The sequence below is a fragment of the Embiotoca jacksoni genome, unplaced genomic scaffold (genome assembly GCF_022577435.1).
Source record: "Embiotoca jacksoni isolate LCO1_2020_lvr unplaced genomic scaffold, fEmbJac1.0.p SCAF_2, whole genome shotgun sequence".
Taxonomy (NCBI): Eukaryota; Metazoa; Chordata; class Actinopteri; family Embiotocidae; genus Embiotoca; species Embiotoca jacksoni.
The window spans coordinates 2,768,745-2,780,685 of NW_027185340.1; the positions used below are offsets into that span (position 1 = coordinate 2,768,745).

General features: G+C 42.6%; 1 protein-coding gene across 1 annotated transcript; it reads right to left on the minus strand.

Moving 5' to 3' along the window:
- Positions 1-352: 352 nt before the first annotated feature.
- Positions 353-10,784, minus strand: pcdh8 (protocadherin 8). The gene is made up of 5 exons (XM_069155226.1): positions 10,680-10,784; positions 1,635-3,929; positions 1,421-1,491; positions 1,041-1,174; positions 353-897 (listed from the first exon to the last, which is right to left on the minus strand). The coding sequence occupies exons 1-5, from the start codon at positions 10,782-10,784 to the stop codon at positions 554-556; spliced, it is 2,949 nt and encodes a 982-aa protein (XP_069011327.1). The 3' UTR covers positions 353-553.
- Between the last annotated feature and the right edge of the window lie 1,157 nt (positions 10,785-11,941).

Here is an 11,941-nt window from a genome sequence, read left to right on the forward strand (position 1 = left end):
ATAATGGTTTATACTTTATTTTCCACGAGTACCAGTTCTGCTCCCTCATTTGCATGCAAGAAACTCAACCAAGCAACCAAGGAGTCTTCAAAGCCAGTCTCCCAGGTAATGGAGCAGCATCAGATTTTACATCTGATCATCACTGACTGGAGTCTTGATCATGTAGATTCAAACTGGGGGAAGAGTTCTCCATGTTTACAAATTCAGACTGGGGTTTTCTGATGGCAAGGGAGTATTATTTCATCTTCAAAATGTAATATTTTTCAATTAAAATGATGACTTGTCACATTTCATTATAGTCATCCTGTCAACCTGTTTGAGTAAGCTGTTGAATCAATAACATTTTCCATCATTTCAATCACACTTTTATTTGAAAAAGATACATCAGAGTGCATCTCAGAACGCAGTAAACCAAAATTCAAATAATGTTACATGAGTAAACGTACAATCGTACGATAATTCTGCTCTTCAAAAAAATATGTACACCTATTACAGTGAGAATGTTTACAAATATGTACATCTTTCAGTTTCATGTCAATCAGCTCACGGCTTTTTAAAACATAGTTGCAATCTCTAACGCTGTCGCTACCGTTACAATATCTGGACTCTGCCTGAGGACCGCAGCGCCTCCAACGTCAGCCTCATGCTGCTGCTGCGGAGGGAAGTAGGAAGGAAGGGTCCCGGTCCTGTTGAAGGTTTGCATGCTGCCTCGTGATTTTTGCCGATTTGTGCCATAACTGGAGTCCTTCAAAGACTGGGGGCCGCCATGAGGATTGTTGAAGACGGGCGGTGGGGAGAAGCTGATTGTGTAGGCATTGTCTGTGGGGGCTCTGAAGCTGTGCACTGGTATGGCAGAGTAGGTGCTTTGGCAATCCCCAGATAAGATGCTAGCAGTGCCTGAAATAAAAGTGAAATAAATAAGTTGTTGATGCATATGTTACATCACCACCATTAATCATTTATGTTGTTGTGGTGAATGCTTGTCTTTTACTCAGCCGTGTATGATGTCAACAATTCAAAACTCAGAGAGGAAAACTTACTTTTTAGCCGTGGGTGGAAGGTAGTGAAGTTCTTCTTGCCTCCGTCGCCACTCACATCAGAGTCACTGTCGTTGAAGTCACTGTCCCCTTTACCACTGTCCTTCACGCTCAGCTGGTCAGTGTTGCTGATGCCACTGCAAATGCAATCAACAGATACAGTATGAGCCATGACTGCACCACATTAGCTAGATTATTGATGTGTTTTTTTGTTTTTGTTTTTTTATCATCTACAGGGCCTGCATCTTTACTGTTCATCTGATCTCATTCAACAGGAATGCAACAATCTGTATGCAGAGTCTCACGCTTTCTATTTAAAGAGATCTTATAGTTAATAAAGCATATTTTGTATGTGAAAAATAAATCTTATGGAGTTGTCTTACCTCACTTGCAGGCAGTATTTGTCACCTTGCCACACAGACGTTGGTTGGAAATGCTTGGAGGGCAGGAACATCTAAGAGAACAAACAAAAGTGACAGCAGGGAGCTTAGTTTCCATTTCTGGCTCAAAGATCAAGGTGGCACGAGGGAAAATCATATGCATTTTAAAAATAAAAGATGAAACAAGTCTGGAAAATATTTAACACAGCAGACTCACCTTTGTTTCTGAGTCTGCGCTCCGCTCCTCGTACAGGCAGGAATCATCCAGAGACAAAGAAGTCCTCTCATGGAAGAAGCCTCGCTGACCCGTGTAAATGTTTGGTTCTGTTGAGCCGAGCATGGCCATTGGCCTTCCGTCGAACAGGCTCTGGCACACTTCTCTTTTGGTGTCACGGCTTCTCCCCCCACGGCCGAGTTTGCATGTGACAACAACAACCACTATCGCAATCAGCAACAATGCACATCCCCCGCTGAGCATGATAATGATAATTAGTGAGCCATCTAAGCCGGAGCCTTCTTCATCACTTGACCGCAGCACAATGACGACTTGGTCTTCAGAGGGCTCTGTGTCTGAGACGACAAACCTAATAGCAGCCGTGCTAGAGAGCCGGGACCTGCCATTGTCACTCACTGCGATTTTCATTTCCAGCACGTCCCCAATTTCAGCTGTCAGCCATTGTTTTAGAGCAATCTCTCCAGTGTCTTTGTTCATTGTAAAAAGCTTTGCGTCCCCCTGTACAATTTGGTAGGAGAGCTCGCCATTCACTCCCTCATCATCATCTTCAGCTGAGACGCGGATGGCAAGATAGCCAGAAGGTGCATTAAAGGGCAGAGGAATATCAGCGGAGTCATTCAGCAGGACAGGCAACGTGAAGTACGGATAGTTGTCATTCTGATCCACAACTCTAATCCTGATTGTTGATGCGCTTGACAGAGAGGGGAAACCTCTGTCTTCTGCTTGGATGACCAGCTCAATCTGCTGAAGCTTCTCGTAATCAAAGGACCTTAAACTATACACAGACCCCGAGAGTGAATCTATAGAGACATACGTGGACAAGAGGGCTCCCCCTGGCACCTCTGAATCTATGAGTTTGTAAGAGACTTTGGCATTCTTTCCCATATCAGGATCTTGAGCAACAACAGTGGTTACATATGAACCTGGGATGTTGTTTTCCAGCACTGAAACTTCATACAACGACATACTGAAGAGAGGGGGGTTGTCGTTCTCATCTGTAACACGGATAGTATACCGTCTGACAGTTTTGAAAGGTGGGCTCCCCAGGTCTTCTGCAACCACAGTCAGGTTATACTCAGGGATCTTCTCTCTATCTAAAGTGGTGGTGGTAACAATCATGAAAGTGTCTCCGTATGCCTGCTGGAGGGTGAAATGCTCGTGCCCGAGCAGGCTGACACGCACGTACCCATTGGAGCCAGAGTCTCTGTCCGAGGTGCTGATCAGAGCCACGAAACTCTCTGCAGCTGCAGCCTCTGTGATGTAGGCGAGTCCATCACTGCTGGAGGTCATCGGTTTGATGTTGATTTCCGGTGCGTTGTCATTCACGTCCACGATATCTATCACAATTTTGCAGGTGGATGGGACAGAGTTGGCGCCCAAATCAGACGCTTTGATGTGCAGCTCATATGACGACCTCTTCTCAAAATCAACAAGCGCCTTCAAGGTCACGTCACCAGAATTAGGGTCGATGTGGAAGAGGCGTGCAGCTTCCTGTGACAACCCCTCGGAGAACGCGTACACCACTTCACCGTTAATGCCGTCATCGGGGTCAAACGCATGCACTTTAAGAACTCGGTGACCTACCGGAGAGTCTTCATTCAGCTCAACTTTCAGAGAGCTGTGCTCAAACGTCGGGCTGTTGTCATTAAAGTCCAACACTTTGATATAAACAGTCATTGACCCGGACTTTGCAGGCTCCCCTCCGTCAGATGCAGTGACTTCGATTGTGTAGAAGTCCTCCACCTCCCTGTCGAGCTCCCTCACCAGCACCAGCTCAGCAAACTTCACTCCGTCCTCCCGATCGCGTACTTCAATGGCGAAATGACTGGATGCAGAAATGTTGTAGCTCTGAATATAGTTCTCGCCCACATCCTCGTCGAGAGCGATCTGCAGCGGGAACCTTGAGTCCAGTGGAACATTTTCCAATATCTCCAGATCTGTCTCGTTGCGCGGAAAATGAGGAGAGTGGTCGTTGATGTCTTTCACCTCTATTTCCACGTGGATGAGTTGAAACTTCTCTCTGGAGAGGGCCACGATGTCGAAGGTGATAAAGCAACGGGGAGACCTGGGGCAGAGCTGCTCTCGATCAATTATTTCAGCAACACTCAGAAGTCCGTCTATTTCCCTCATTTCAACCACAGACGAGTTGTTTTCTTGCATGAAGCGGAATGATGTGTCAGGGTCATCAGCCGGGTCAATCTTCAAATCTTGAGACAAATTGCCTATCTCCGTCCCGGGTGCATCCTCTTCATAGGTGAAATACCTTGTAGTCGTACACTGAACAGTGTATGGAAATACAGCAAGCAAAATAAAAAGTTCGGCCACTGCAGTCTTGCAAAATCCCATGATGGAGGGGCTACAAAACGCTGCCCACAAATGTCATAAATGATGCAAGCAATCCGCCTCTTGTGCTGTCAGGTCGAATCACAACTGTGTTCAACTCTGACTTTGCAGAGGGACTTTAAGCCCCGGTATATGCAAATGACCTGGCCAATGGACCAATTGCCTTCCAGTGGGGTGCCAAAAGGAAAACGTTTGAGAATGGAGCAAGCTGCTGATCGCAAATGGGTGATTAGATCAACTGATTGTTGAGCTCTAATCAGGCTGATAACAAAGTTATTTAAAGAAATCTGCACACGGCAATTACTTAAATAAATGACGTGGAGGACTACATATAAGAGGACTTTATGCAGCAGGGGGAAGCTCAGGTCTACCTGTTGGAAACTTCATTGGGCGAGTTAGTCACCCAGCTAATGGGCAGTATGTAGAAGTAAGGGTGGAAACATAAAAACGTAGGAGGAAAAAGACACATAAAAATGAAATAATAATTGGTGGTAATTTCTGCAAAAGTTCACAGCGATTTATGACACAAGAAAGGAGGCCTATATGAGCATGATTGACAGGCTGCTTGTAGTTTTTCCTTGCTTTCCCTGCTATTTTCAAAAGGAAAAGTATGAGAGCAGTGGTGGAAGAAATGTTTAAAAGTATATGCCACAATGTAAAAAGACTCATTACACAAGTAAAAGCACAGACATATCAGAGTGCACTTCAAGTATTTAAAGTAATATAGGCTAGTGCAGAGTATCTAATTACAGAGATTATATTACTGGAAAATAACCATTGATGTTTTAACACATTAGCAGAATAATGTTATGGAGCCGCTGCTACTTTAAACAATTTTATAGTTGCCGCTGGGTCTTTTAATAATGAATTATCCTGAGTTGCACCTCAGATTACTATATATTTTTACATGTACTGTAGAATACTAATCTGCAAAGTATATAGCTGTTAGATAACTCTTGTGAACAAGTTCAATCATGCCTTTTGATATCTTGTGAAGTAGAAGTATAATAAACCCCAGACACCATGCTGAGTTAATGTACTTGGTTATTTTTCCACCACTTGGTAACTGAAGAGAATATTTAATAATGGAGGATCTCGGGTCTAATGACATTCATTGTTATTCATATTCACCTAAAATCACATTCTGCTCATATTTTGACATTTAGGCTTAATAAAACTTCATAAATATTTATTTGAATTCTGTTTTTTCTCCCAATATTATTTATTCATGTAAACATTGCCCATAAATAATCTGCATGAGAAAAAGCATAAATCTCCTTTTTTCTGCTGAACGGCTGTATACACTGTCTCATCTGTTCAAATAGCGGGGGAGGAATTTCAATGCAATGCGGTTAAGAAAACCCACAAAGCCAGACAAGTGCCATTTGATTAGTGTTGTGTTGTTAGGACACCCACAATGTTAATTACACATAAAATATCATTGTAGCTCCGTGTCAGAGGAAAGACTTGCCAGTACAATCAAGACCATCTGTATTGTAATAAACACTTAATCGCACTTAATTTACCCTTTTTAACAATAGTTTTTGTAACGGGAGCCTTGGAAGTCAGAAAAGACTACAGTGACTCCACACACACACACACACACACACACACACACACACACACACACACACACACACACACACACACACAGAGATCTCATAGTGATAACAAAAGAGCATGAGTCAACCAGACCTTTGTCAAGCATATGGGGTGATTAGCTTCTGATGATTAAGAGGCATCTATTGCCCTTCAAAGGGCTCTTGACACCTCACAAAAGTTTGGTTTAAATCTGTCTGAGCCCCCCCCAAGAGGACACAAACTGAAAGCTGTGAAAAAAGGCACACAATAAAGACCCACAGAGCCCAGAGACACTTGTCAGTGAGCGGCTGTATATTTAAAGTGTTATACAAGCCAAATTTTGCTTACACACTAAATGAGAAAATTGATTTTCGCTTTCAAATAATAGCGCCTGCTGTTCTTGGCAAGAATGCCAGGCAGCATTAACAAAAAACAATAACAAAATGCTGCAACACTTTGTAGCAGAGTAGGGCAATTTACAATGTGTGCTATTGAAAGCTGCCGTGTTTCCATATTGAACTTGGAACACGCTTCAGTCAGATCACATTACAGCAGAAGTGGCTGCTTATAGTTTGTTCTCAAATCCACAAGGCACCAAGTCAACAAGTGGGTTTCCTATACGCTGCATTCATCGTTACACCACAAATCATGATATCAAGTGGCATTTGGAGCTTGACGGCAGGGCAGGCCAATGCAAAATATAACCTTAATCACTAATCTGGGAAGTTCAACAGCGCTGCATCATCCCTCAAGCTACTCAGTGATAAATATTCTGATGCAGAGTTGGATGTAAACATGAAATGCAGCCTCCGTATCGGCAAATTCTGTACTTTATTTACTTGGCCTCTATTTGTGTTTTCATGCCTAATTAAAATCAAGACCATGCTGAACATATGAACCCTGAGCCAGTGGGGGAACAAACGTAAGACACCTCTGTGGCCCAAACCAGACACAAAGCCTTCAGCACAATAACCCCATGCTGGCTGCGTGTTCAAATCCAGGATTTTATGGCTATGAGGAGTCAGAAGGTAACACAGATTTATTAGCCAAATTAGTTGTTTGCCACTAAGAGGATTAAGCTTTAATCTTATCAAATGTCTCACACACTTCCATCTCTGTTTCAAGGTAACAACTGAGCAGCTGTTGATAGAATGTTTTTGTCTTGCACAGACATACCACCTAAAAGAGCAGCTGTACAGGGAGCGCTGATGTGTTCATTTGAGAGCCCCCCCCCCCCCCCCCCCCCACACACACACACACACCACCACCACCACCACCATGTCATTGAGCTCACTGCCTCAATAAAAAACTTTATCTACTCATGTTCAAAGTATTTTTCAAATCAATGCATCACAATAGGGTCACCGGAGGTCTGGCCACAAACAAAGCCTGGCTAACACAGGAGTGATACTTGTTTGTCACTTAAGTCAGGTGATTAATGCAGATCACGGCTTGATTAAGACGTGTCTGGTGACAGTAAGAGCTTTACCGCAGATTAATGGGTTTCACCATCTGTTCTCTCACTGAGGTGATTTTAATTAATGGTAAGAATATTGTTAATCTTGCCTTGGCAGTGGGAATCACAGTAGTCACAATGATGGTCAGAAATCAGTCTGATGTCAGCCCAGCCTTTGACATACTTTGAAGGCCATTTGAAGATTGTGCCTCCTCTAGCTCACACGGCACCAGGTAGGGAGGCAGGAAAGGCATTTGGTGACACTGGGAGCAATAATCCTGGCATATGCCACTGGGAACAAATGTCTCAAAGGTCCACCTTTTGGATAACAGCCACAATGTCACCCACTGCTAGAAAATTCAGCCAATTGTTTTTTGTCACAGTTTCCAGGTTCCCGTTCCTCAGAGAAATTCTTCGATATAAAATGCAAAAAAGGAAGGTTTTATATGTATAAAAAAATAAAAATCTATTCAAATATGTTTACTGTTTTCTATTTGAATATGTTTCACAGTCTAATTTTGTCAGTCAAACTGAGGTGATTCTGTTGGGAATTTTTTTTTAACATTGTAAAAAAAAAACTAGTTATGAACAGTGAACTGAGAACATTTCGGTTTTATTTGTGCGACTGTTGGTTTTCACTGGATTTATCCTGTCATAACACTATAAATACCACATGCCAGCATAAATATACAAAATAAACAGAGTTACACATACACGGAGTGGAGCTACAAAAATACAGGTGCATGTACACCGACTAACTACAAAATGAACACTTGAAATACGAACAAGCTTACTTAATTACGAAAACATGACACAGAATTTAAAAAAGTACAGATTTTTTCCTTTATCCTTTGTTTTTCTGGCTTAAATTCACGACAATAACAGAAGCTCCGTGTTGTATTTCACATCACTGACTCCAATGACAGTTGTGTCATGCATTTTTAGTCACCACTAGGAGTTGTATATTTTCACCAGCTGTTCATGTACTGCAGCGAAGATCATTCTATTTGCATTAATTAAACGATTATACGCCTACTTTCAAACTTGTGTGGAATCTGAAAAGAATCACAAAACAATCAGTTCAATAAAGTTAGACTGAAATTTGACTTTAGTATCATGCTACTCCCTGGTATATTTAACCACTTGTAAATATTCTGTCACCTCATTGTTTAAACATTTGCCCTGCTGCTAAATACCCCAATGGCTGCCTCATTGATTTGCATTCATGACACAGCGTTTTTAAAATTTAAGATAGGCACAGGCTCTCTGGAAACTCATCCAGCCAGTTTCAGTCAAGCCCCTTATCGGTTTCCTCATCTCACTTTAACCTTAGGTGCTCTAATAAACTGGGGGTATACATGTCAGTACCCTGGCCGTGAGGGTCATGTGGAAGGTTTAATCTCAGCCATTTGGGCTGTCTGAAAGGCAGATAAAACAAGATTATCCTGTGCTTGGTGCTGGCCCTCGGTGAGATGAGAGGGTGGAAGCATGTGAGCAGCAGCTGTGAAGGTGCCAAATACTCAGACTGGTCCGTGGTCTCTGTTGCTTTTGGCACCTCCTGCGGCGTCAAAGGCACAGATAACCCCCCTCCCCCATCCCACCCACCTCCACCCTAACCACAGCTCATCCTCACAGCTCTCCAATTGATTACAACTGGCCAAATGTTTAACGTACTGTCCCTAATCACACCCAACATTCTGTCACAATTTGTTCCTAAATACCTTTTAGGGCCATATAAATCACAGGTACTTGCAGCCCTCGATGTTATTGGGTCTAAGGTGAAGGCTTTTTTCTTTCCGCTGTTCCTGTTTCTTTTTTTGTGCTGCAGCAAATGCATTTAGATCATTTCAGCAGGGATGAAATCTCTTTTGCACAGCTGCTGAATTTAGGACATGTGAGGGGAAACTTAAAAAGATATATTTGTAAAACAAAGATCAATTATGGAAATAAATGCATAACATAAGAAAATCAAAAAAATGCCTCACTATTTTATGAGAAATTAATTAGTCTATTAGGGCAAAGCATGAATAATGAAGGGTTTTCCTGTAATTAGATCTCAGTGGACTCTACATGTTTTAAACAAATCCAGAACATTAATATGGATGCCGTGTAAACATGTTTCCAGGATTTTCTTCATGTTGGCTACAAAAGGCTGAGTCTATTAAGAAATTTGGAAAGACAGATTTTGTTGTTTAAATCTCCTAAAAGCTGAGGCAGATCAAAAGCGGCATTAATATTCAGGGACAAATCATGTTTGGCTGAGGTTCCTCTTCCCCCACTCAACTCCAGCCATTCCCCACTGTGTAACTAATGCTCGCTGCCTGAGAACGATTGGAACAACAGTTGCTAGCTGCATTTCATTATGCATAAGCATTTCTGAGTAAGCTTTGGCCATATGCACAAACAGGTATTCTAACGCTGCAGACGAGAATATTTGTCATTACAATTTCAGCACCGAGTGGAAAATATAACATCCCAACGCACCACCGTAAAGAAAATACCTTTCCAGAGAATCATAATGACAAACAAAGCAAATCAGGTTTTTGGAAAAGAGGCCAGTCATCTCAAAATGGGGAGTCACCCTAAAGGTTTAGACTAAAAGCAGGGATAAGAGTGCCATCTACAGGTTGAAATTTTGCCATGTTAACAGAGGCGACTTGCAAGCAACAACACATCCTGAACTACATCCTGAATACTTTTCCTGAATAAATAACAAGCCGGTCGCGTCACCTGTCTGAGTGAACATGTCGTCCTGACAGACACTCTTAACAGGCAAATTAGAGCCCAGACTAGCGACCTCAAAATACTGAAGCAAACAATTGGATTTCAGTCTAAATCAGCTGCCCTCCGCTTGGTGTGAAGTCTGGCCTTGCTGTGTGCTTTTATACTTTCTGTTGGTACAGGCTCCACTATGAGTTTCAATCCAATTATGATGACTACTTCACATTTCATGCCTCATATTGCATTTCAGCGCCGTAAGCTACATGGATGAGGGCCCCAAAAGATCAGCAGGCCTGCACATTAACCTCCCGTGATATTCCGGCGTGATGATTGCAGGCACATATTTGATGTGACATATCCCTATCAAATGTTCACTTTGATTTCCATTTTCCACGTCACCGCTGAACTGGTCATTGTAGATACAGCAGTAAGGAAAATCTCCTTGTTTCAGCGCGTCTGCAGCGAGCATGTACACACTTGCAGCCCATATTTCCACGGTTTGTTGGCTGTTACTATATCAGGTGAGGTAAATAAGAATTTGCTCGGTAGTCCCGGCTGTGAATAAATTTGATTCTCTCTTGGACGGTTACATTATTCAAAGCAGGGAAGATTAAGCATAGCCTCCTTGGTTGTGTGTTTTTACATGAGTGTATGCGCCACTGTGTGTGTGTGTGTGTGTGTGTGTGTGTGTGTGTGTGTGTGTGTGTGTATGTCAATGCTAATTTGTGCCTTTTCAAGGACCAGGTCTCTCTCCTCCTCCTTGAATATATTTCACATCTCCATATTGCCATCCTAGAATGTCAGCTCCTTGAAGCAATTTCCTCTCAGCCATTATCTGATGGGTGAGAACTGCTTCCCATTGGCAGGTGCAGATGACACTTGGGCTAGGCAGGAGCTGGCTGTTAAACGTAGGACTGGCTCCTTACCAAGCTCCAGTCGGCCTGGTCCTGACAGCCCCCACAGGGCTGGCCACTGGGGGCGGACTGTTGGGCCAACTGGCCACTGAGGGGTGTAATCACTCCCCCTGACATATTTGGCACAAAGCAATCCATTTGCTCCACAACAGAGCCCTGAATGACTGCTTAATCCTGTTAGGCCAGGAGATGGCAACATTGAGGTGGGAGATACACATTCGAAACACTTCGACCCTGTAATCGCTCATTTCACAAAAGGAAAGGAAAGGAAGCAAGGATGAAAACCTCAAGAAAACAAACGTATGAGAAATCCAATCCAACAAAAGAGTAAAGTATGAATTTCAGCTCTGGATATTATTAAAGGTTCATTTTATCTTATCTTATCGTAGTGGTCCTCTATTAAATGCTGCTAGATGTTTTGTTCAAAATGTTAAATGAGGTGTTTCTTTGTTCACCTGGAAAACGAAATAAAAAGAAATATAATAAAGTATGAAATGTTAGACAATAAGACAACCAAATATTGCTATACTGGACTTATTGTCTTAAAGGTATTCATAAACCCACAAGTCCTCCTCCAACTAGAGACAGCGGTTAAAGATTCTGTATGGAGACAATACTCCCTTATTTTTCAGCCTTTGCTCATAAGAGTTCACAATTAGGGATGCAAAACTGTAACAAAGGCACTAAAGAGGATGCCGACGGTGTCTAGTGTGTGTGCACACGAGTGGAGCAGAGAGATAGATTAATGTTGAGGGGCATCAGCTTAGAGGATGTTTTGTTTCCCCACTGTGTGCCGAGTGCAGAGGGGAGTTAAGGGATTCCAATCTGGTCGTCGAGTCCTGCGGTGCGAAGAATGCTTGGAGTATGCGTGGTGATAGCGGACTCCATTACAGGGCTGAGTCTCAGGGTAGCCTGCCATTGTACCGGCAAGCGAGGAGGTTAATCAGATCCCAGCTCCATTATGAATGCTTGCTATTTCTAAAGAGCCCTATGAATAGAAAACTGTAAGCTCTCGTAAAAATGAATCTGGGCTGGGCGCTTTTACAGAACAGCGCCTGATAAAGAGTGTTGGTGTATATTTGAAGTGATTCCACATCCTCCAGAGCAAAACCAAATGAGTGTTTTATGGAGGCCTAGTTATTAATTATCTGAGATTAAGAAATTCTCTTCTAGCTCCAAAGCCACATGTTTCCCATGTCTGCTTTGTTTGCTGTAAAGGGCAGATTAGCTTAATTGATTTTTTTAAGCATTAAATTAATTTCACAATGTAAGTC